Source organism: Macaca thibetana, chromosome 1, assembly GCF_024542745.1.
Source record: "Macaca thibetana thibetana isolate TM-01 chromosome 1, ASM2454274v1, whole genome shotgun sequence".
NCBI lineage: Eukaryota > Metazoa > Chordata > Mammalia > Primates > Cercopithecidae > Macaca > Macaca thibetana.
Window position 1 is genome coordinate 25,304,002 of NC_065578.1, and position 24,985 is coordinate 25,328,986.

Consider the following 24,985-nt stretch of genomic DNA (forward strand, 5'->3'; position numbering starts at 1 on the left):
TCTCCTAGAAGGGGAGGCTACCTCTTCAAATGAGGAGGCCCCCCAGTCCAGTTCCTCCACTAACCCCACTATGGGGATGGGAGCGCATAAGGAGGGCCTGGGAATCTAAGAGTGTGAGGAGTACAGAGGAAGTACCTCTACCCACCAGCCCACCCAGTCCCTCTCTCAGCAGTGGATGGGGATGGGGTGGGGGTGGGACGAGAAGGCAGCTGGCGGAGAAACAGCTTCAAGACTCTTTGGGTTCCTCCTGCTCTTCAGGGAGCTTACCTGGGGCTAACTTTAGACACACAGGTTTGGAGGGAGGAAAGAGGGAAGAATTATTTACAACGAATCAGTTAAGAGCACTTTCTCTTTTCTAACTGGGGGAGGCCCAGAAAAACTCTGTGTCAGAAACTCTGGGAGGCAGACATTCAGATGTAGTCAGAGGCAGACAGACTTTGGAAGGCAGCGCTTTGGTCAGGACAGACCAGCCCTGTGTGTCCCCAGCCTCTCCCCCCTGCTCCCCCATCCCGGGCTTCCTAGTGTCCAGAACTCCAGGTCTATCTAAGCACACGGGGGTGGGGGGTGAGAACGGGTCAGCGCCAAGCAGCCGGGTCAGCTCAGAGGCCTGAGGGGGAAGAGAGGGGGAGGGGCGCTCAAGAGCTGGGGGAGGGGGAGGGCCCATTCATTTCTCCCTTGACAGGTGGTTTGTGTTTCTGATTGGCCAGCGCTGCCAGGCTCACACCTCCCTCCCCCAACTCTCTGGAATGTATAATTATCTGCGCGGGGGGTGGGGGTGGTGTGTGTGTTTGTGTGTGTGTGTGTGTGTGTGTGTGTGTGTGTGTGAGCAGTCACGTGGTTTTAAAACTACCCCCCCCCCACCAGGTCCCCCACCTGTATCTGCTTTGGGGACCCCTATTGAGTCCAAAATGCAGGATCCCAAATTCCGGGGTACTCAAGCCTTCTAGAGCAGACAGCCCCATCTCCAGATGTGTGTGTGGGGAGGGGGTGTCAAACCTCAAGGTTCTGAGAAGGGACACCCCAGAGGTGTCAGAGACCAGAGCAGTGGGGGAGGGCCGGAGCTGGAGCTGGAGGGAAAGGGAGGGGAAAGGAGAGGGAGGGGAGGGGAGGGGGCTGCCCGCGGGGGGTTGGGTCATTGTCTTTTAGAATTTGGGAGCCTTTGAAAAGCCGTGGGCCCTCCCACCGCTATTGTGCGGGGGAAGATGTAGCAGCCTCTTCTCCGAACCACCCCTTTGCCTTCGGACTTCTCCGGGGCCAGCAGCCGCCCGACCAGGGGCCCGGGGCCACGGGCTCAGCCGACGACCATGGGCTCCGTGTCCAACCAGCAGTTTGCAGGTTCGAGCTCGGGACTTAGCTGGGACACCTTAGGAGGCAGGGGCGGCCAGGAGCCACGTAGAAGGAAGGTGGAGAACTGACTCCAAGGCTGCCCAAAGGACCCCAAGACGGTGCGGCCTCCTTCTTCATAGGGCAGTCTCTGGAGCAAGGAACCTTGGTGTTCCAGTGGCGTGCGCGCCAGACTACGTGGGTGGATGGAGGGGAGAGGTTTGTCTCGCCATGAGTCTCCGGGAAACGCATTGTGGGAAGAGGAGCAAACTTTCGGGGCACCACTGTCCCGGTGTACGCTAGGGGAGCGCGGGAGGCGACCGGGATAGGTTTCTTCTGTTCCTTGGTAGCTGCCCCCTCCTGACTGTCCACTTATGGGGTTGGACACTCGGGTCTCCCTGCCTGGAGCCCGAGACCGCCTTCCGATTCCGTGCCCCCTAGCTGAGTGCCTGGCCCTCCCTCTCTCTAGGTGGCTGCGCCAAGGCGGCAGAAGAGGCACCCGAGGAGGCGCCGGAGGACGCGGCCCGGGCGGCGGACGAGCCTCAGCTGCTGCACGGTGCGGGCATCTGTAAGTGGTTCAACGTGCGCATGGGGTTCGGCTTCCTGTCCATGACCGCCCGCGCCGGGGTCGCGCTCGACCCCCCAGTGGACGTCTTTGTGCACCAGGTGAGACTGATTGCGGTAACTTTGTCCAGGGAAGGGCGTCTAGGTGCACGTATCCACGGTTGGGCTCCGGGTTCGCTGTTGAATTGAGGGCCTTCGGGAGCCCTCATTATGCGTCCCTGTCTTTGCTTCGGCACCCCAATTCTGAGTCCCTGTTAACTATCTCGGGGGGAGTAGTTGGAGGCAGCACCAATTATCAGCACCCCCGCCCCCTTCCGGGAACCCCTCCGGCTCACCACGTGTCTATTACCTCTTTCCCCTGGGAAGGGGTAGGGGGCAGGGAGGTGACCCCATGTGGCAGAAACTAAGGTTGTATTGTGCTTGCCGGTGGGGGGAGGGCGAGCAGGCCGGCCAGGGAAGCACATGCCGGGCCTGAGCCGGGCGCCCAGCGCCTCCAACGTCTGAATGGAGCTCAGAAGGCGGGAGAGAGTGAGGGCAACTGGCTACTGGACCCAAGGGGCATAAAGCCGAGAAGTCAGCCACATCCCCTTTTTAATGCAGACCTCACCTGGCTGGTCACTAAAAACTGGGTTTGGCCTATCCCTGAAGGATCCACATGGGAGCTTGTAAGCTCAGGACTGGGGTCTTTGCTGTCCACTTCCCGTGAAGAAGGAAAACCCAAGGAGCCCTGGCCTTCCTTACATTCCTGGGCCAGGCTGGGAGGGAAGTGGATAGGTCGCAACCCCAAGTTCTCAGTTAAAGCAGGGCAGCACAGTAGGGGGTGAAATTCAGTGTCGCAGGGCAGGGGGTGGAGGGAGGCTGGCCTCTGGACCTATTCTCCGCTTGGCATTTATGGCCCCAGACAGCCATTGATTGCTGTCTCAACATTCCTGGCCTCAAACAAGAAGCCAGAGACTTCAGGTCTCCCTCCTCCCAGGCTTCCCCTTCCTGAAGCCTGGTCCACCAGCTACCCATAAAGACCATGGAAAGGAAGTTGCTTGCTGCCTGTGGCCCTTCCATCTTTGGAGGTTTGCGGCTGGATCTGGAAAGAAGAAATTGCTAATCCCAGATCGTGTAGGTTGACACCCAGGCCGGGCAGGGAGGGGTTACTTAAGGGAGGTTGGCTTTAGGAGGTGTGGGGGAGGGGAAAGGAGGATGTGGGGATTAAGGGTTGGAGCCTGAGGGATGGCATTCTTGGGGGGAGGGGTGGGGAAGGGAGATGCTGGATGGACTAGTTGGAGGCAGCAGGGACATCTTTGAGCACAGCCTTCAGTGAGGAACAAACCAGGGGAATAGATGCAGAGAGATGGGGAGCCACTACTTAGTGCTGGGGCCATGGGGTCAGTGGGCTACTTGAACATCTGCCAAGAGGACCTGTAGCAGGATACTGAGCTGACCCCTTGCAGCATCCTGATCCCCCCCAACCCCCCATTAGACAGCTAGTTTCCCACTGGTGGCTTTTCTCCCTTCTCTGTATCATTTACATATGTGAGTGATAACCCACAGGAAGTAATTGTGGGAGAAAGAAGGGAATTGGCCTCTTTAGATCTATTAAATCACTTTATTACAGGAACCAGCTTTGAATGGCCCTCCTCAGCAGGGTAGCAAGCCTCCCCCACTCTCCCATTTATCTGATCACAAAGAGATTAAAATCTTTCCTGGTCTGGGGACTGGACAGCTCCCCCAACTTTGGGAGGCTGGAATAAAAGAGTCAGACCCAACGTTTCCTCATCTCCCATCCAAAGGCTGCCTGATAGGGAAGGGCTGAGGGGAACGTATCCCCTCATCTTTTGGGTTCCTTGGTGATATACATACCCCAAGGAAGGTGGTTTTTTGTTTGGTTTTGTTTTTTGAGCAAATGGGGACTTGGGCCTAGCAGGCTTCACCTCAGGATCTAGAGCAATTGGAAAACTATTGGATGGCATAGAGCATGCATTGAGTCTACACTACGGGGTCAGATGTACTGGCTTGGAAATACTGTGGATTTTAGGCTCTTGGAACATCCAGGAACCCACAGTTGAGTAAGTTGTCAAGAGGGAGCTGAGCTGGAAGAGAACTAAGAATTTGTCTCTCTAATCCCCAGCTCTTCCCATTCTACTCAGAAAGCACAAAGATGGGTGGAGATTCCCTGAACTTTTACCTGGTAGCTCTGATAATGGTAGCATGCTGGCAGGGCTTGGGTCAGGGGTCCTCCAACTCCACCTTAGCGGTAAGTTAGATTAGTGATTCCGGTCTTTGCACTTGTTTTTTGTTTTTTGGTTTTTGGCTTTTTTGAGATGGAGTTTGGCTCTTGTTGCCCAGGCTGGAGTGCAATGGCATGCTCTCTGCTCACAGCAACCTCCACCTCCCAGGTCAAGCGATTCTCCTGCCTCAGCCTCCCGAGTAGCTGGGATTACAGGCATGTGCCACTATGCCCGGCTAATTTTTTGTATTTTTAGTAGAGTCGGGGTTTCTGCATGTTGGTCAGGCTGGTCTTGAACTCCCGACCTCAGGTGATCTGCCCGCCTCGGCCTCCAAAAATGCTGGGATTACAGGCGTGAGCCACCGCGCCTGGCCCTTCTGCACTTGTGGTTAGAAATGACTCTCTGGGAATGGCGTGAACCGGGGAGGCGGAGCTTGCAGTGAGCTGAGATCCGGCCACTGCACTCCAGCCTGGGTGGCAGAGCGAGACTCCGTCTCAAAAAAAAAAAAAAAAAAAAAAAAAAAAAAAAAAAAAAAAAAAGAAATGACTCTCTGGAAATGTAATGGTAAAGGAATTTAGTAAACACAGGATAAATTGTTTACTGGGGGAGGAAAGTGTTCCCGAAGCAGAGAGTAAGAAATCTTTAACAAAACTTCCCATTCTTTGGCTGCTGGGGTTGGGCACCCTGGGGTTAGGGTGGGCTGGTGGGAAGGTAATTGTCCTAAGATAGCATCTACCAGAGGGAGGGGGTCAGGAAGCCCTTTTGCAAGTAAAGAGGAAGGGGGAAAGGCAATTTAAAAACATTTTCTTTTCCCTTCCAAAGTTGGGGTTATTAGGATCCCAACGCCCTATTAACTAGTGTTCTTATGCTCTCTCCCAAATGCTGTAATATCCTCTTCAAGAGTAGATAAGTAGGGGAAAAATCCCACCCCTTAGCCAAAAACTAAACAAAACAACAACAAAACACAAAGCAAAGAGATTTCTATAACAACTCTTCAGGTACACATCTTTAGATTTAGAAATCTGCCTGTCTCTAGAGTTAGGGAAATAGATAGCAAGCCCTTAAATGAGTTTCTCGATCTCAGCACTATTGACATGTTTTGAGCAGGATAATTTGTTCTGGGGAGTCTGTCCTATGCATTACAGGATGTACCGCAGTGTTGCTGGTCTCTACCCGCTAGAGGCCAGTTGCATCTCAGGTGTGACAATCAAAAACATCTCCATACATTTTCAAATGTCCCCTTGGAGTCAAAGTCTCATCCCTGCTTGAGAAACATAGTTATACAGGAAAGCTGGAGCAAGAAGCTAAACTGTCAACTATTTCCCTGGGATTCATCAAGAATTCAAAAATCCTCATTTTGGGCCATTTTAAGAGTTTTGGTGTAACTCATGTTTCCTGTGGTTCAATTTGCAAACTCTCAAGATTTATAAAAATTTGGAAATAAGGAAAACTCCCTGCTTTCCCATAGTTCCTCAGGACCCAGATATGTTTAAATCTCAAATATGTTTAAATTGACTTTCTGGCTAAAATGCTGTATTAGAAGACTAGGAGTCAAAAGAAAAGCCCAGATTTGACCAAGGGACCAAGTTGGTTTAGGAGAAAAAGTTTTTAATACCTAGACGAACTGCTGAAATTGCCCTGAAGCCACGTGGCCTGCTTTTTCTGGAAGCCATGAGTGAGGAGGTGGTAAGAGCAATCTTATTCAGGGTCTAGGTTAGGACTGCTGGGTTTGGTGGCAGGGTTGTGGGGGTGGGTGGGGAAATATACGTGATCTTTCCTCCTGGTTTGTAACACTGCACCTCTGATTGCTCACCTCGTGTCTAGTTATTGATGTACTGCTCTTATACCCTTCTCTATGTAACCCATAGGCTCTTTGAAGGGAGAAACTTAGCTGCCTGGTTAATTTTCTAGTATGCACTCGGTGGGCTGAGGAATGAATAAGAAAAGGGGCATCTTGAGGACCTTGGTGAATCAGAAGTACACTTAGCAGTCTGGGGTCCATGTCGGCAGAGATCTTTCGCTTTCTGGGCTGGCTACATGGCCTGGGCACAACATAGAATATGGCCTGGGCACAACATAGCACTATGAAAGTTTGTGGGATGAATGTCAGTAGATCACAACTCTGAGCCCAGAGATGTTCCTCTCTTTTTTGTTGATAGAGTGGAAGCCACAGATTTAGTGGCCATCCATGAGTTATTTCTGTCCTAATAGGAAAAGGCAGCTTAAAAATAAATTAACTTGATTTTTCAGAAAGTTGGTAGAGAGGCAGGAAGGTTCCTGAACACATGGTGGAATCTTCTGGGGTCCTCTTCTTTCTGAGACATGCTTCTAGACAATGTCTTTTATTTTTATTTTTATTTTTTGAGATTGAGTCTTGCTCTGTCACCCAGGCTGGAGTGCAGTGGCACGAACTCGGCTCACTGAAACTTCCAACTTTTGGGTTCAAGCAGTTCTCCTGCCTCAGCCTCCCAAGTAGCTGGGATTACAGACGTACACCACCATGCCCAGCTAATTTTAGTATTTTTAGTAGAGATAGGGTTTCACCATGTTGTCCAGGCTGGTCTCAAACTGGAGTGGTCCACCTGCCTGGGACTTGCAAAGTGCTGGGTGGCATGAGCCACCGTGCCCGGTGACAGTGTAAAGTAAAGGCTGTGACACCATCCTGAACAAAGCTTCAAATATGGGAAGTTTCTACCCTGTGGTTGTTGACAACTGCTGCCTGCCTTACAAGTGGTTTTCAGTAACATTCACCATGGCCATTTAGTGTCTTTAACATTGCTAATCACATTCTACTGGAATTATTGTTTTTTGGAGTAACTGCCCTAGGTAAAACTACATCTCCTCTCTTCCTGCAGGCATGAGTATCAACCACTGGCCACATAGTCAGAGTGGGAGGTCAAAGGAGTTGGGGGAGAATACACAGTTGATAGAGACTTATTTAACATGATCTCAGCATGGAGGTTTTTTTGTTGTTGTTTTGTTTTGTTTTGAAGACGGAATCTCTCTCTGTTACCCAGGATGGAGTGCAGTGGTGTGGCCCCGGCTCACTGCAACCTCCACCTCCCGGGTTCAAGCGATTCTCCTGCCTCAGCCTCCCAAGTAGCTAGGATTACAAGCACCTGCCACCATGCCCGGCTAATTTTTTGTATTTTTAGTAGAGACGAAGTTTCACCATGTTAGCCAGGTCTCGAACTCCTGACCTCGTGACGATCCGCCCGTCTAGGCCTCCCAAAGTGCTGGGTTTACAGGCATGAGCCACCGCGACTGGCCCAGCGTGGAGTTATTTAATTTAGACGAGACTTGACTTTTCTAAGCAGTATTCTTTTCTCAGCAGTAGACTGTAAGAACTGAGTTTCTGGCCTAAAAGTCTAGGAACCTTTCATTCTTATCCCCGATAGAGCAGGTGGTTGGGTGGGGCCAGGGTGGGACGTGGAGGACGAGATGACTGCCCTAAGGAGCTGTGGAGGATAAATCTACCTGGACACTTGTTCACAGCCCAGACCAGGTAGCTAGCTACTCAGTACCTCCTGGTATAGGCGCCCTCGGGCTTACCTTTGGCCAGACAGGCTGAGCAGCGCCATCTGGTGGAGAACTCCAGGCAGGAACTACACGGCCTGGCTGTGGCTGAGCAGAGGGGATCAGAGGGATTGGTTGCCTGAAGCCTTCGGTTCCAGACACCCCTTTCACCACCCTCCTTGACACACACACACCATCAAATAACTGCTTCTGGGAGAACCGGTTGGTTTCCTAACCCTTACCATATCTTACCTCCAGGAATGAAGCAAGATAGGGATGTGACACCACAGGACTGAGTCACTATAATTACTTTCATCAGGCCGGGCGCGGTGGCTCAAGCCTGTAATCCCAGCACTTTGGGAGGCCGAGACGGGCGGATCACGAGGTCAGGAGATCGAGACCATCCTGGCTAACACGGTGAAACCCCGTCTCTACTAAAAAGTACAAAAAACTAGCCGGGCGAGGTGGCGGGCGCCTGTAGTCCCAGCTACTCGGGAGGCTGAGCCAGGAGAATGGCGTAAACCCGGGAGGCGGAGCTTGCAGTGAGCAGAGATCCGGCCACCGCACTCCAGCCTGGGTGACAGAGCGAGACTCCGTCTCAAAATAAATAAATAAATAAATTAATTAATTAATTACTTTCTTTTTTTTTTTTTTTTTTTTTTTTTTTTTGCAGAAGAGCCAAGAACCCCAGCTTTAATCTGCACAACTGTAGCAAGTACCCTGAAATTCTGTTGCCACTTATGTAGAAAGAGGGACACTTAGGTTCCTGCGTGGTTTTTTTTTTCTTTTTTTTTTTTGTTCATACTTTTTTTTCTTCTATAATGTTTTGTTTTGTTTTTAACTCCACATTTCCTAAGTGACCCCTAAGGCTCATTCTATCTCTAAACTTGTAAAGGCATAAATTGATGCTGAGATGAGGTACTTGGTGTGGGCTGTATAGGGTAAGGCAGGCAATTACTGAGGTATTAAGAAGGGATCAGAAGGCCTAAGTACTTTAACTGGAGAGCTTCCTTCCCTGCCATCAAAAAAAGAAAAAAATGCTTTCTGTTGTCTGATGCCACATTCCCCAACACAGTAGGCCCAGGCAGGCTCCCCACTGTCCTAACTTGAAGAAATTGGGAAAGGATGATGTGAGTCATGCCTCCTCTCCTCCTCCCCTTTAAAACAATTTATCTGAATCAATAATTGAGGATTGGACTGAAGAGACCCAAGGGGAGGTGGTTCTGTTTGGTTCTATCCATGAAGTGGGCAGTGGGCAAGCCAGAGAAGGGAAGATGGCTGCTGATGGTGACTTTGGCAAGACTGCCTGGGGAAGGAAGGATTTTCTACATCTAGTTCTCTTACCATGACCATAACCCCAACATGGAGAGGAAGGAAGAAACTGTTGAATGTGGGGAGGAGGGAGAGGGGGATACAAGAGGGATCTGTGCCTTGGAACTCCAGGAATCTGACCACCAGAACCAGCCAGTGTCAACTCTTTGTTTCCTGGGGCTGGGCTCTATTGGGGGAGCTCAGGCCATGCCCCTCCCCCCAAGGTCTTTTCTTTTTGGAGGGGGTGGGGAAAGGGGCGGGGCCCTGCTTTGTGTGTGGTTGGGGGTGGAATGGGGGTGGTACAAGAATTTCAGGCGCTTTTCAGATGCAGGCCCTGGGAGGCTGGCTCTGTGGGGCTGCACGCTGATTACCTATCTGATAAGAGAGGAATTCAAACTATGTGTTTTAGAAAGGGGCGGGGGAGGAGGGCAGGGAGCCACCCCTGGAGACCACCGGTTTAAATCTTGGCCAGCCGGTTACACTGAGATGCCTGCAGGGGTGGGGGTTCACTCCGTAAAAGTCTTAGACCTCAGATCCTCCAGTGATGCAGTGAGTGACCTGAGAGGACTAGTCAATTTCTTGTTGCAAGTCCCCACTTAAAGATCCTCTTAAAATAAGCCTATGAGGTGTCCATAGAGGAAGGTGTTACTCTCCAGTAAACTGGGGCTCAGAGAGGGGATAGTCTTCTGAGTTTCTATAGCTAGTTAGGATAAAACCAGATGCTTGGCACTTAGTTCTCTCTGTTAACCCGCCCCATCCAGTCGGAAGAGGTTGATAATTGCCACTCCCTGAGGATTTATGTGTGGCAGGCGAAGTGCTAACTACTTCTCATGCATAAAACCTCACAGCACTACCATAAAATTAGTATTTACTCCATTTTATAGATGATTAAAGAAAGGAGGGAACAGGCCCTCAGACTCAATCAACCCTTGTTCCTAACCATTTACCTCCTTAATCACAGCTAGAACTAAGAGTGTCCCAGCCTAACACAGGCTGGGCAAGCCAGTGAAGCTGGAATTGCCTGGGTCCAGAAGGCTCTTGGTCTGGCTCCTCTAAGACCTCCCCACTCACCCACTAATTGCATCTCTTGTCCCACCCAGCTCAATAAAAAATAAGTCAAATCTAATTATAATTTTTATTTTTTGAGATGGATTCTTGCTGTCACCCAGGCAGGAGTGCAGTGGTGCGATCTCAGCTCACTGCAACCTCTGCCTCCCGGATTCAAGCGATCCTTCTACCTCAGCCTCCCAAGTAGCTGGTACCACAGGCACATGTCACCATGCTCAGCTAATTTTTGTATTATTTTGTAGAGAACAGGGTTTTGCCATGTTGCCCAGGCTGGTCTCCAATTCCTGAGCCTCAAGCTCAGGATCCACCTGCCTCAGCCATCCAAATTGCTGGGATTACAGTTGTGAGCCACCATGCTCAACCTTACAAATTTAAGTTTAAACTCAGGGTGGTTACTGTGCAACAGCAAGAGAGATATTGCACCCGGCCCGCAATATCATCTTAAAACAAAAATTTGGCCAGGCACAGTGGCTACGCCTGTAATCCCAGCACTTTGGGAAGCAGAGGTGGGCGGATCATGCGGTCAGGAGTTTGAGACCAGCCTGGCCGATAAGGTGAAAGCCCGTCTCTACTAGAAATACAAAAATTAGCAGGGTGTGGTGGCGTGTGCCTGTAGTTCTAGCTGCTCTGGAGGCTGAGGCAGAAGAATCGCTTAAACCCAGGAGGTGGAGGTTGCAGTGAGCTGAGATCGCGTCACTGCACTTCAGCCTGGGCGATAGAGCGAGACTGTGTCTCCAAAAAAAAAAAAGAAGTGATGAGGAATCTGTGGTTCCCATCTTGATGAAGAGCATGCTTCATCTAAGTTCCAGTTTGGAATACTCCCCCCCAGTCACCAGCATAAAATACTAATGCTACTTACTCATGTTTCCTTGAGCGAGGACTAGGTAGGTGCACAGTGATCCCTTTTGCTTTTTTTCTATGACGACTACTCCTTGTTGACATATTTGACACTGTTGTTTTACTAAAATAAATGAAGCTGTAATGAAGTCTATTCCGGGTAGGGTCTGAGATGCTGTCACCTCCACTAAATGTCAAGTTGGTGGTGCAGTAAGTGGCATGATAGAATGAGCTCTGAGCTTTAAATCAGGAACTCTGGGTCATCTGACTCTGGCTTTGCTACAGAACTAGCTGTAGGAATAACTTTTTTTTTTTTCTTGATGGCTGCTGGCTGTTTGCTAACTGCTTTATAAATATCAGTGTCCTTAAATTTTGGTACAAATATGCAGTGTTCTAATGGGATTATTCCATACATATTGTTCTAAATCTTGCTTTTTGTTTTTTCTTTAACAATACTGTGGTTATCTTTCTCAGCTGAATGATTAAAAATTTGCCTCCTGGTTCATTAATTCATTAAAAAATGTGCTAGGCATTATTTCAGGTACCAAAATGTGGCTGTGAACAAACCAAAGACTTTACGTTGTTTTTAATGGCTGCATGGTATTCATTATTATAGATGTACCATATTTATTCAACCGGTACATTTAACAAGGTAAAAAGCCTATATGAGGAAAAAACTCAAATTATATTAAAGGAAAAAATGAAAAAACATACCACGATCTTGGATTGGAAGATTCAGTGATTCTAAAGGCTATGGGAAAATATAAATTGCCAAGAATACCAGGTATTACCATTTAAATTGGATATCATCAGCAGCATAGCAACTACAAATAAACCGGTAGGTTATTTCCAATTTTTTTAAACCAACAATGAGATACTGAATATATGTGTCATGCTAAGACTTCCTACTGATATCTACTTATATTATGTTGTGTAATTCTTTTTTCTTAGTGATTCATGGTATATTTTTGTAGTTTTACCAGTCTGATTATCTGTCTTAACTTTTCAGTATTTTTCTTAACAATGAGGTGTTTAAATCCTCTGAAATGTATTTTGCATGTGTATCAAACAATGTGTAGGAATATGGCTTCCTTTCCAAATGGATTATTAATTTTTATAGCAGGATTTATTGGATTATTTTCCTTGCTTATTGATTTCTCCATGTATTCTCAGATCTCTCTGTAATTTTCCATTTTAATCCTCTGATCCATCTGCTTGGGTTATACTGTCTTTTGGTAATATTATTTTAATATAATTTCAAACTTTATAAAGGCTGCAAGAACAATACCCAACGCTCCCACATAACCTTTACTCAGATTCATCAACTCTTAACATTTTCCCCCTTTGCTTTATCATTCTTTATCTTGGTACAGATAGTTTTATTTCATTTTTTAAAACTGTAAATTGGAGACAGTAAGCACCTTTATCTCTAAATATTTCAGTGCGTATTTCCCAAGAATGGGAATAGTGATCTTTTTTTTTTTTTTTTTTTTGAGACAGGGTCTCACTCTGTCACCCAGCCTGGAGCATCTCTTTTCACTGCAACCTCTGCTTCCCGGGCTCAAGGGATCCTCCCACCTCAGCCTCCCCAGTAGCTGGGACTACAGGCATGCACCACTATGCCTGGCCCATTTTTGTATTTTGTAGAGACGGGTTTTTGCCATATTGCCCAAGCTGGTCTCGAATTCCTGGGCTCAAGCAATCCGCCCATCTTGGCCTCCCAATGTGCTGGGGATTACAGGCATCAGCCACTGTGCCTGACTGGGAATATCAGTCTTACATCATTTCAGTACACTAATCATAATCAGGAAATTAAACACTGATACATTTATCTATATACCATATGCAAATTTTGTCGATTGTCCTATTTTTTTTTTCTGTTTCAAGATTCAATCTAGAATCTTGGATTGCATTGAACTGTTCAGTTCTTCAGGCTTTGTCTTTTTATAGCCTTGACATTTTTGAAGTCCTGTTTTATAGGAATGTCCCTCGGTTTGAGTTTGTCTGATGTTCCCTCAAGGTTAGATTCATAGTCATAAGATTCAAAGTCATTAGATTTAAAGTCGTAAGTCCTTAGTGCATCATATCAGGAGATATGTGTGTCCTATTGTAGGCAAAGCAAAATGCAAAGAACTTGACTAGGGTATTATTTGCCAGTTTTCTCCACTGTAAACTTGCTGTTTTTCGCTTTGTAGTTGCTACGCTGCTGATGATATCCAATTTAAATTGTAATAACTGGTATTCTTGGCAATTTATATTTTCCCATAGCCTTTAGAATCACTGAATCTTCCGATCCAAGATCGTGGTATGTTTTTTCATTTTTTTCCTTTAATATAATTTGAGTTTTTTCCTCATATAGGCTTTTTAACCTTGTTAAATGTATTCTGAGGGTTTTGGTGTTTTTGTTTGTTTCTGAGACTCTGTTGCCCAGGCTGGAATGCAGTAGCATAATCTCGGCTCACTACAACCTCCATCCCATGGGCTCAAGCAATGCTCCCACCTCTGCTGGGATTACAGGAGTGAGCCAGACAGTGTCTGGCTCCGTCACCCAGGCTGGAGTGCAGTGGTGCCATCTCTGCAACTTCTGCCTCCCGGGTTCAAATGATTGCCTCAGCTTCTTGAGTAGCTGAGATTACAGGTCTGTGTACCATGCCCAGCTAATTTTTGTATTTTTTGTAGAGATGGCATTTCGCCACTTAGGCCAGGCTGGTGTTGAATTCCTGGATTCATGTGATCTGCTCACCTCTGCCTCCCCCAAGTGCTGGGATTACAGATAGGCATGAGTCACGGTGCCTGGCCTATTCCATTTATTTGTTTGTTTAACATGTTTTGCAGCCATTATTGTGATTTCTTTTTTTTTTTTTTTTTTTTTTTTTTTTTTTGAGACGGAGTCTCGCTCTGCCGCCCAGGCTGGAGTGCAGTGGCCGGATCTCAGCTCACTGCAAGCTCCGCCTCCCGGGTTCACGCCATTCTCCTGCCTCAGCCTCCCGAGTAGCTGGGACTACAGGCGCCCGCCACCGCGCCCAGCTAGTTTTTTGTATTTTTTAGTAGAGACGGGGTTTCACCGTGTTAGCCAGGATGGTCTCGATCTCCTGACCTCGTGATCCGCCCGTCTCGGCCTCCCAAAGTGCTGGGATTACAGGCTTGAGCCACCGCGCCCGGCCTTTTTTCTTTTTTTTTTTTGAGACGGAGTTTCATTCTTGTTTCCCAGGCTAAAGTGCAGTGGTGCAATCTCGGCTCACCACAACCCCCTCCTCCCAGGTTCAAGTGATTCTCCTACCTCAGCCTCCCAAGTAGCTGGGATTACAGGTGCCCACCACCACACCTGGCTAATTTTGTATTTTTAGTAGTAGAGACAGGGTTTCTCCATGTTGGTTAGGCTGGTCTCAAACTCTTGATCTTAGGTGATCCACCTGCCTTGGCCTCCCAAAATGCTGGGATTACCAGGCATGAGCCATCGCGCCCGGCCCATTATTATTATTTCTTAAATCAGTGAGCATCTTGAGGTTTTTTTTCTTTCCTAAATAAGGCATATAATATTGCTTTGAAATAAAAATACCACTTGATTTTGTATTTTTTCCAGTATTCTATTTATTTGGTCTTTTGATGATGGTATAAATACTAAGTGAGGCATTATGTGAAAAATGAATGTTTCAGTACTTTATAGTGTGACACTTTATATTTTATTTATTTATTTTTTTGAGATGGAGTCTTGCTCTGCCAACCAGACTACAGTGGTGTGATCTTGGCTAACTGCAACCTCCACCTCCAGGGTTCAAGCAATTATCCTGCCTCAGCCTCCCGAGTAGCTGGGATTACAGGCGACTGCCACCACACCCGACTAATTTTTGTATTTTTAATAGAGACACAGTTTCACATGTTGGCCAAGCTGGTCTTGAACTCCTGACCTCGTGATCCACCTGCTTCAGCCTCCCAAAGTGCTGGGATTACAGGCGTAAGCCACTGCACGCAGCTGAGCTACCATGCCCAGCTATTTTTATTGTATTTTATTTATTTATTTATCTATTTATTTATTTTTGAGACAAAGTCTTGCTGTGTTGCCCAGGCTGGAGTACAAAGGTGCCATCTCGGCTCACTGCAACCTCTATAGCTTGACACTTTAAATTTCATAATTTTATATTTGTTGATTTCTTCCAAATGCTTATATTTAGAAATTGTTCTCTTTGTTTGTTTTGTTTTTTGAGACAAAGTCTCACTCTGTTGCCCAGGCTGGAATGCAGTAGCATGATCTTGGCTCACTGCAACCTCCGCTTTCTGGGTTCAAGCAATTCTCCTGCCTCAGCCTCCCAAGTAGCTGGGATTACAGGTGCCTACCACCATGCCTGGCTAATTTTTTTTTATTTTTAGTAGAGATGGTGTTTCACCATGTTGGCCAAGCTGGTCTCGAACTCCTGACCTCAGGTGATCCACCCGTCTCGGCCTCGCAAAGGGCTGGGATTATAGGTGTGAGCCACCGTGCCCGGCCCTCTGTTCTATTTTATTAAGAACTTTAAATTCTTAATTTAATAGCTATAAAATATCATGGCATCTGCTTATATAATTATGATTTTTGTTAATGTACTGGTAGACTTTTGTTGTTCGTAATTGTAGTGACTCTGAGTCAGTTTCCTTACCAGTAAAATAGGAGTACCATCACATTTGATTCCTGCCCTACAGGAATAAGTGCTCCTGGTCTTTCGGTGTAATAATGGAAACTAATGTTATTTCCCTTCACCAGAGTAAACTGCACATGGAGGGGTTCCGGAGCTTGAAGGAGGGTGAGGCAGTGGAGTTCACCTTTAAGAAGTCAGCCAAGGGTCTGGAATCCATCCGTGTCACCGGACCTGGTGGGGTGTTCTGTATTGGGAGTGAGAGGCGGCCAAAAGGGAAGAACATGCAGAAGCGCAGATCAAAAGGAGACAGGTATGGACTGGAAGGCAGCTTTTAGGTTGCTGGGGCATCCCCAGTCTCCCAATCCTGTCAGTTTTGGGTCACACAGCAAAACACGAAGGGAAGCCTGTGGTCCCTGGCAGCATCTGGAAGGCTGAGTGCCTGCAATAGGTGTGGGCAAGGGCAGTAGGTGAGGAGGGCACTGGGGGTAACTTAGTGCTTCTACTTGGGACAAGTAAGTTTGCTCTGTGGGCTCTAGCCTCAATTGTTAAGTGAGGCCAGTGATACTAACATCCCAGGATGGTTTTAGAATTAAAGGAAATCATGGATTTGCAAATGATGGGACAAGATAGTATTATCTGTATCTGTTGTTGCTTTACCAGGTCTGCAAATGGCGGGTTTCCTTAATCTTGTTTGGTCTTTTTTTTTTTTTTTTTGAGACGGAGTCTCGCTCTGTCGCCCGGGCTGAAGTGCAGTGGCTGGATCTCAGCTCACTGCAAGCTCCGCCTCCCAGGTTTACGCCATTCTCCTGCCTCAGCCTCCCAAGTAGCTGGGACTACAGGCGCCCGCCACCTCGCCCGGCTAGTTTTTTGTATTTTTTAGTAGAGACGGGGTTTCACCGTGTTAGCCAGGATGGTCTCGATCTCCTGACCTCGTGATCCGCCCGTCTCGGCCTCCCAAAGTGCTGGGATTACAGGCTTGAGCCACCGCGCCTGGCCATCTTGTTTGGTCTTAAAGCCCCTTAGCTCTGAACAGATACTATAATTTGGCTTCTTTAATTTCTCTTATATTAAGGGTATGGAAGAATCTCTCCTATCCTCCAAGTTGCAGTTCCCAGTTGGGGTCAGTAACTTCTATTTCTGGTGTCTTGGTATTTTCAAGTTGACATGAATCTGAAGAGATCACCTAGACAATTAGATGTGGAAAGGACTTAAGAGATCATTTAGTAATAGTCCTCCTTTTGTAAGTGGGAAGTTTGGTCTCTGGGAAGGGAAGTAAGTGACAAACCTGTACCACAGCCAAGGTGTCCTCATTCATGGGAATCATCTGGCCTCTTCTTGCTCCTTTCTCTTACTTTTACCATCTTGCTTTGTACTAGGTGCTACAACTGTGGAGGTCTAGACCATCATGCCAAGGAATGCAAGCTGCCACCCCAGCCCAAGAAGTGCCACTTCTGCCAGAGCATCAGCCATATGGTAGCCTCATGTCCGCTGAAGGCCCAGCAGGGCCCTAGTGCACAGGGAAAGCCAACCTACTTTCGGGAGGAAGAAGAAGAAATTCACAGCCCTGCCCTGCTCCCGGAGGCGCAGAATTGAGCCACAATGGGTGGGGGCTATTCTTTTGCTATCAGGAAGTTTTGAGGAGCAGGCAGAGTGGAGAAAGTGGGAATAGGGTGCATTGGGGCTAGTTGGCACTGCCATGTATCTCAGGCTGGGATTCACACCATCACCCTTTCTTTCCTCTAGGTGGGGGGAAAGGGTGAGTCAAAGGAACTCCAATCACGCTCTGTCCAAATGCAAGTGAGGGTTCTGGGGGCAACCAGGATGGGGGAATCACCCTGCAACCTGCATACTTTATCTGAGGCTCCATTCCCAGAATTTCCAGCTTTTGAAAGTGGCCTGGATAGGGAAGTTGTTTTCCTTTTAAAGAAGGATATATAATAATTCCCATGCCAGAGTGAAATGATTAAGTATAAGACCAGATTCATGGAGACAAGCCACTACATTCTGTGGAAGGGAATCTCTCAGGAGTAAGCAGTGTTTTTTTTTTTTTTTTCACATCTTGTATCCTCATACCCACTTTTGGGATAGGGTGCTGGCAACTGTCCCAAGCAATGGGTAATGATGATGGCAAAAAGGGTGTTTGGGGGAACAGCTGCAGACCTGCTGCTCCTGTGCTCACTCCTGCCCCATTCTGAGCCAATGTGATTTTATTTATTTGCTCCCTTGGATACTGCACCTTGGATCCCACTTTCTCCAGGATGCCAACTGCACTAGCTGTGTGCGAATGACGTATCTTGTGCATTTTAACCTTTTTTTCCCTTAATATAAATATTCTGGTTTTGTATTTTTGTATATTTTAATCTAAGGCCCTCATTTCCTGCACTGTGTTCTCAGGTACATGAGCAATCTCAGGGATAAGCCGGCAGCAGCTCCAGGTCTGCGCAGCAGGAATACTTTTTGTTGTTTTTGCCACCATGGAGAGCAACTATTTGGAGTGCACAGCCTATTGAACTACCTCATTTTTGCCAATAAGAGCTGGCTTTTCTGCCATAGTGTCCTCTTGAAACCCCCTCTGCCTTGAAAATGTTTTATGGGAGACTAGGTTTTAACTGGGTTGCCCCATGACTTGATTGCCTCCTACTGGAAGATTGGGAATTAGTCTAAACAGGAAATGGTGATACAGAGGCTAGCAGAGGCTGGGCCAAGTGAAAGGCCCAGAGAGCAAGCCAAGATTAGGTGAGGGTTGTCTAATCCTAGGGCACAGGACGTGTTTTACATCTCCAGATCCATTCTTCACCAGATAAGGCTAGGCCTACCATGCACCACAGGGTGTGTGTGTGTTTGTAAAACTGCAGTTGCCAAGGATAAGTTTTAAGACCAATACCCCTGTACTTAATCCTGTGCTGTCCAAGGATGGATATATGAACTAAGGTCTAAGATTCTTAACCTGTCAAAATTCTCGGGTTCCAGGGAGACACACAAGTGAGGGCTTTGTGGTGCCTGGGGCCTGTGTCCTGCCCTGCTGCAGTAGTGATTAATAGTGTCATGGTAGCTAAAGGAGAAAAAGGGGGTTTCGTTTACATGCTGTGAGATCACCGCAAACCTACCTCACTGTGTTGAAACGGGACAAATGCAATAGAACGCATTGGGTGGTGTGTGTCTCTTCCTGGGTTCTTGTCTCCCCTAAATGCTGCCCCCCCTCTAGTTATTGTATTTGTCTGGGCTTTATAGGACTTCACTAAGTTGATTGCTAGGTGGCCTAGTTTGTGTAAATATAATGTATTGGTCTTTCTCCGTGTTCTTTGGGGGTTTTGTTTACAAACTTCTTTTTGTATTGAGAGAAAAATAGCCAAAGCATCTTTGACAGAAGGTTCTGCACCAGGCAAAAAGATCTGAAACATTAGTTTGGGGGGCCCTCTTCTTAAAGTGGGGATCTTGAACCATCCTTTCTTTTGTATTCCCCTTCCCCTATTACCTATTAGACCAGATCTTCTGTCCTAAAAACTTGTCTTCTACCCTGTCCTCTTTTCTGTTCACTCCCAAAAGAAAACTTACACACCCACACTCATACACATTTAACACTTGGAGTGTCTCCACAACTCTTAAACGATGTATGCAAAAATCCTGAAGCTAGGAAAACCCTCTATCCCTTGTTCCCAACCACCTAAGTCAAGACCATTACCAATTCTTTTTTTTTTTTTAAGATGGAGTCTCTATCGCCCAGGCTGGAGTGGAGTGGCATGATTGGCTCACTGCAGCCTCTGCCTTTTGGGTTCAAGCAATTCTGCCTCAGCCTCCTGAGTAGCTGGGATTACAGGTGCCCACCACACCCAGCTAATTTTCATATTTTTAGTAGAGATAGGGTTTCACTGTGTTGTCCAGGCTGGTCTGGAACTCCTGACCTCAGGTGATCTGCCCACCTCGGCCTTCCAAAGTGATGGGATTACAGGCATGAGCCACCACGCTGGGCCGACTATTTCTTGATATATTCATGCCAAACACTGTAGCCCGGGCACAGTGGCTCACGCCTGTAATCCCAGCATGTTGGGAGGCTGAGGTGGGCGGATCACGAGGTCAGGAGTTCAAAACCATCCTGGCCAACACGGTGAAACGCTGTCTCTACTAAAATACAAAAAAAAAAAACAGCTGGGTGTGGTGGTGCATACCTGTATTCCCAGCTGCTCGCAAGGTAGAGGCTGCAGTGAGCCGAGATCGCATCACTGCACTCCAGCCTGGCAAGACTCCATCTCAAAAAAAAAAAAAAAAAAAACACTGCTGTATTTTGGATGGATCAAACCTACTTAATTTTTAATCCTAAAGTAGAGAGATGCAACTGGGGCCTTCCATGTAGAAAGTGGGGTCAGGAGGCCAAGAAAGGGAATATGAATGTAAATCCAAGTCACTCAGGAGCTTTTATGCAGGTGCTAGAAACTTATGTCAAAGTGGCCACAAGATTGTTTAATAGGAGACGAACGAATGTAACTCCATGTTTACTGCTAGAAACCAAAGCTTTGTGTAAAATCTTGAATTTATGGGAAGGGAGGGTAGGAAAGCCTGTACCTGTCTGTTTTTTTCCTGATCCCTTTCCCTCATTCCTGAACTGCAGGAGACTGAGCCCCTTTGGGCTTTGGTGACCCCATCACTGGGGTGTGTTTATTTGATGGTTGATTTTGCTGTACTGGGTACTTCCTTTCCCATTTTTTAATCACTTTTTAACACATGCTGACTCTTCTCTTCCCTTCTCCTTTCCCTGGGAAAATACAATGAATAAATAAAGACTTATTGGTACTCAAACTGTCATCCCCTTGTCAGATGTTTTTGCCCTTCCCATAACTCCCACTTTCTTGGATTGGGACTCAGAAGTCACAGAAGAACCATTACATTTTTCTGTTCAGCCACTTTGTTAGGAATGAATCTTGAAAGTTCAGTCCTCTTAGCACCTCATTACAGTGGATTTTTGTTTCTAGTTAAGGCCTCTTGTCCTTTCCTTGGAAGCTTCCACATTCAAGAGGGGATTAGGGGCTTGGCATGCATAAGAATGGGGTTGCCTGTGCCACTGGCTGGGATGAAAGGATGGGGCCATGGCTTGGGGCATGAGACCCTAATAATACTTTGTCCCCTACTCCTCAAAGTCCTTTACAAATCTTAATTAATTAACCCCTTGCAGCATCCCAAGGACAGAAATGTGTTGTGGAACTGGGGAAATTGAGGCCAGAGGAGATTCACTGACTAACTATAAATGCAACATTTTCTTTGAGCCAAAGTTTGCTTTTTATGAGCATCGAATTTTTTTTATATATCACAAGTCATCAGGCAAGAACACTGATTTTTAAACATCTATTCCCACTAAGGGAAGGATTTTAAAAAGGAAAAAAAAACTTGATTGGAGGCAAACCAAGTATATTAACACAACGTGCAAGGAAACAGGGAAACCAGTTTAAATCCTCAAGCCTGACATTATCAGAGCAAGGGAAAGAAGTTTCATACATCTACTCCAGGGACTTTGTGGCTCCTTAATTGTACCAAAAGTCAAAGCTGACAGTAGAACCTCATAAAGCAGCAAACTACTAGTGGACTTAGTTAAATTGTCTTGCTGCAAAATGAAGTAAGTCGGACTGAAATTTACTCCCCAGGTTGCAAAGCAGGAAGGATAGAAAAGCTCAATACTATTCATTTCTACTCATCTCTAGGGCTTTCTCTGATCATGTTGCTGTGTTAAAATAACCCCTTTCATTAGAAAGAGTGGAAGACATAATCAATTAGAAATTGCCAATAAAAAATCTCTTCCTTGCCTCATTTCTTTAATATTGAAAAGTGAAATGCGACAAAAAGGTTCTTTGACAATTGTGAATTTTTATTCCACTCAAGACATAATGCATGATAAAGTTGTATTATGCTTTGCAAGAAATACTGGTTGTGGCCGGGCCAGGTGGCTCAAGCCTGTAATTCCAGCACTTTGAGAGGCCTAGGCAGGCAGATCACCAGGTCAAGAGACCCAAACCATCCTGGCCAAAATGGTGAAACCGTGTCTCTACTAAAAGTACAAAAATTAGCCAGCCGTGGTGGTGCGCGCCTGTAGTCCCAGCTACTCGGGAGGATGAGGCAGGAGAATCGATTGAACCCGGAAGGCGGAGGCTGCAGTGAGCCGAGATCGCGCCATTGCACTCCAGACTCAGTGACAGAGCCAGACTCCGTCTCAAAATAAATACATAAATAAATAAAAATAATACTGGTTGTATAAGAATCTGTAAAAAATTTTTTCCTCCTTTTTCAATTTTGAGAAGATTGAACTACGTTTTTTTTTTTTTTTGAGACGGAGTCTCGCTCTGTCGCTCAGGCTGGAGTGCAGTGGCCCAGTCTCGGCTCACTGCAAGCTCCGCCTCCTGGGTTCACACCATCCTCCTGCCTCAGCCTCCCGAATAGCTGGGACTACATATGCCCGCCACTACGCCCTGCTAATTTTTTGTATTTTTAGTAGAGACGGGGTTTCACTGCGTTAGCCAGGATGGTCTTGATCTCCCGACCTCGTGATCCACCCGCCTCGGCCTCCCAAAGTGCTGGGATTACAGGCGTGAGCCACCGCGCCCGGCCTTAACTACGAATTTCTTTTGTGAGCCTAGAATCCTTGCAACCCTTTTTTTCGTAAAGGTTCAGTACAGAGCTAATGCCCTTAGCTTTTCTACCAGGGTTAATTTGTTATTTTCGTTTATGTGCTGCCAAAGCGAGCACCTTTCTGTTATTTTAGAAGTCTTTTTTTTTTTTTTTTTGAGACGGAGTTTCGCTCCTGTTGCCCAGGCTGGAGTGCAGTGGCGTGATCTTGGCTCACCGCAACCGCCGCCTCCAGGGTTCAAGCGATTCTCCTGCCTCAGCCTCCCGAGTAACTGGGACTACAGGCGCCCGCCACCACGCCCGGCTCATTTTTTGTATTTTTAGTAGAGACGGGGGTTTCACGATGTTGGCCAGGCTGGTCTCGAACTCCTAACCTCAGGTGATCCGTTCGCCTCCGCCTCCCAAAGTGCTGGGATTACAGGCGTGGGTCACCGCGTCTGGCCTAGAAGTCATTCTTATGGCAGAGATCCTTCTGGCCTTACCGCTTCTCCTGAGTTCGTTGAGACAGGTCTTGGTAATCCACAAATCCTAAAATATGCGTGCCTTAAATCGGCACAAAATAGATTAATATTCTGCGCGTCTGTAAGATTGGCTGCGGCTAGAAACTTCTTCCCAGACGATTAAATCCACTAAATAAAACACGAAACGTAACGAGATAATTTTTAAGAATATGTACCAGTGCTCTAATGAAGCCCGGTTCTGCGGCATTCCCAGGTTAGGACGCTGCCTTACCCCATTTCTCAGCAGTCCTAAGCTGCCTTCAAAGGCCGAGAAGCGCCTCGATTCTTCCCCCTGGCTCATTTCACTGGCGCGTTTTCCAGAGGCCTCCCAATCTGTGAGTCTACCGACCCTTCCGCTCCCCACACTGGGCTCAACCCCGTCTTCCCCAGCTGGTCCCCCAGCACGTGGCCTGGAGCCCAGCCTCCAGGTCACGTGAGCCTGGCTCTCACCCTAGCCGGCGTCCACACCCCACAGGACTGAGAACTGCCCTCCCTCTAGCCCGCAGGCGCAGGCGCAGGGCAGGGCCCCCCAACTTGGGTGACGGAGGGGGCGTGTCGCAGCGCCCAAAGATGACGTGTTCTTCTAGCGCCACGTCGTGAGGAAGTGCCGGCCCACTGAAGCGGTGGGGACGCGCCCAGCGGAGCGAATCAGGTGCCACTGAACTGAAGGGGTGAACTAGAGGAGAAGAGGGTGACTGGGCGGGGAGCAGCTGCGGGAGAAGCAAAGGGACGACTGAGGGGATAATCAGGAGACCACTGAGGCGTGAAGTACCGGCGGTGCGATAACTGAAGGGGTTAGTAACTGGGAGCGCAGAGTGGGAAACAGCTTGAGGGAAGATGGAGAAGGAAGAAACAGGGAATGATCAAGATGTGGGCACCATGATGTGGCAGGAAGCTGACTTAGATGTTCAGAAGAAGTCAGTGCAGATACTGAGGAAATGGGAATGGGAACAAGTCTGCAAAGGCACGAGAACCGAGGAAAGGCTTTTGCCCCCCAGAGGTCTCATTGCCTTATAAAACTGTGGGTGGTAAAAGATTATAGGCTTAGACCAGTGTCTTTGGATTCTAATGCTGGCTGCTCTCCACAGTCCATCTGATTCCCCAGAAGTCAGTTATAGCTCTTTGCAAACCTTGGTGGCTTCTTATTTTCTTTCTTCTTTATCCAAGATTACCTGGCTGGTGTTTGGTTGTTCTGGGGTGATCTTCTGACTGGAAAAGAACTATGTCATGGATCAAGGAAGGAGAGCTGTCACTTTGGGAGCGGTTCTGTGCCAACATCATAAAGGTGAGCAATGGCCCAGAGCACCAGTTGGCCTTCTGGTCAGTTGGATAATCTTGTATCAAAATCTGTTAATAAAGTTGAGCAATTCATGATTTAAATTCGTGGAATTTAGCAAGGAAACCAAAGAGTCTTAGAATGGTAACTTCCAGGTCTACATTTCTGGTAGACTTTTGTCCTAACTCTGACATTTTCAGGAAGCCGAGGCCTCTCAATATCAGTGGGCCGCCTAGACTGCTAAGTATTCCTTATAGAGAACTGAAATTTGTTTCCTTGGAATGTTGATCCACTGTTCCTTGTACTGTCCTCTGGATTTAAATAGGTTAATCTTTGATACATTCTTTGATCTGGCAGTAGAGCTTGGGGGCTGGGCCTGGTCCCTCAGGCCTGTAATCCCAGCAATTTGGGAGGCCGAGGTGGGCAGACTGTTTGAGCTCAGGAGTTGAGACCAGCCTGGGCAACATGGCAAAACCCTGATTCTACAAAAAAATGCAAAAATTAGCCGGGCTTGGTGGTGTTCACCTGTAGTCCCAGCTACTCGGAAGGCTGAAGTGGGAGAATTTCTTGAGCCCAGGTCAAAGCTGCAGTGAGTCATGATTGTGCCACCGCACTCCAGCCTGGGTGACAGAACGAGACTGTCTCAAAAAAAAAAAAAAAAAAAAAAAAAAAGTTCAGAATGAGACTCTGTCTCAAAAAAAAACAAAAGGAGTTTGGGCTCTAGAGGCAGACAAACGTGGCTGAAATTCCTGTTCTTTTTTTTGAGACGGAGTCTTGCTCTGTCACCCAGGCTGGAGTGCAATGGCACAGTCTTGGCTCACTGCAGCCTTCGTCTCCCAAGTTCAAGCAATTCTCTTGCCTTAGCCTCCCAAGTAGCTGGGGTTACAGGCATGTGCTACCACACATGGCTAATTTTTATATTTTTAATAGAGATGGGATTTTACCATACTGGCCAGGCTGGTCTCAAACTCTTGACCTCAGGTGATCCACCTATCTCAGCCTCTCAAAGTGCTGGGATTATAGGCCTGAGCCACTGCACCTGGTCTGAAAGTCCTGTTCTATCATTTAGTAATCATGTGACTTTAACAACTATAGAATTGTTATGAGAATTAAATGAGACATTAATATAAAGCAGTTAGCATAATG

The 24,985-nt window shown here is 47.3% G+C and overlaps 2 protein-coding genes across 5 annotated transcripts in view; both read left to right on the top strand.

Moving 5' to 3' along the window:
* The first annotated feature begins 1,304 nt into the window (after positions 1-1,304).
* LIN28A (lin-28 homolog A) lies at positions 1,305-20,248 on the top strand. The gene is made up of 4 exons (XM_050793119.1): positions 1,305-1,335; positions 1,793-1,989; positions 15,580-15,764; positions 16,831-20,248. The coding sequence occupies exons 1-4, from the start codon at positions 1,305-1,307 to the stop codon at positions 17,045-17,047; spliced, it is 630 nt and encodes a 209-aa protein (XP_050649076.1). The 3' UTR covers positions 17,048-20,248.
* A 2,918-nt stretch (positions 20,249-23,166) lies between these two features.
* Positions 23,167-24,985, top strand: part of DHDDS (dehydrodolichyl diphosphate synthase subunit) — a 45,014-nt gene continuing 43,195 nt past the window's right edge. For 2 of the 4 annotated variants that reach the window (XM_050792240.1, XM_050792245.1), the window contains exons 1-2: positions 23,167-23,215; positions 23,731-23,848. In XM_050792240.1, the coding sequence (XP_050648197.1) occupies positions 23,786-23,848 (63 nt within the window). In that variant the 5' untranslated portion in view covers positions 23,167-23,215; positions 23,731-23,785. Of the gene's footprint in view, positions 23,358-23,730; positions 23,849-24,985 lie in introns of all 4 variants that reach the window. The other 2 variants (XM_050792232.1, XM_050792244.1) reach the window with 1 other exon arrangement.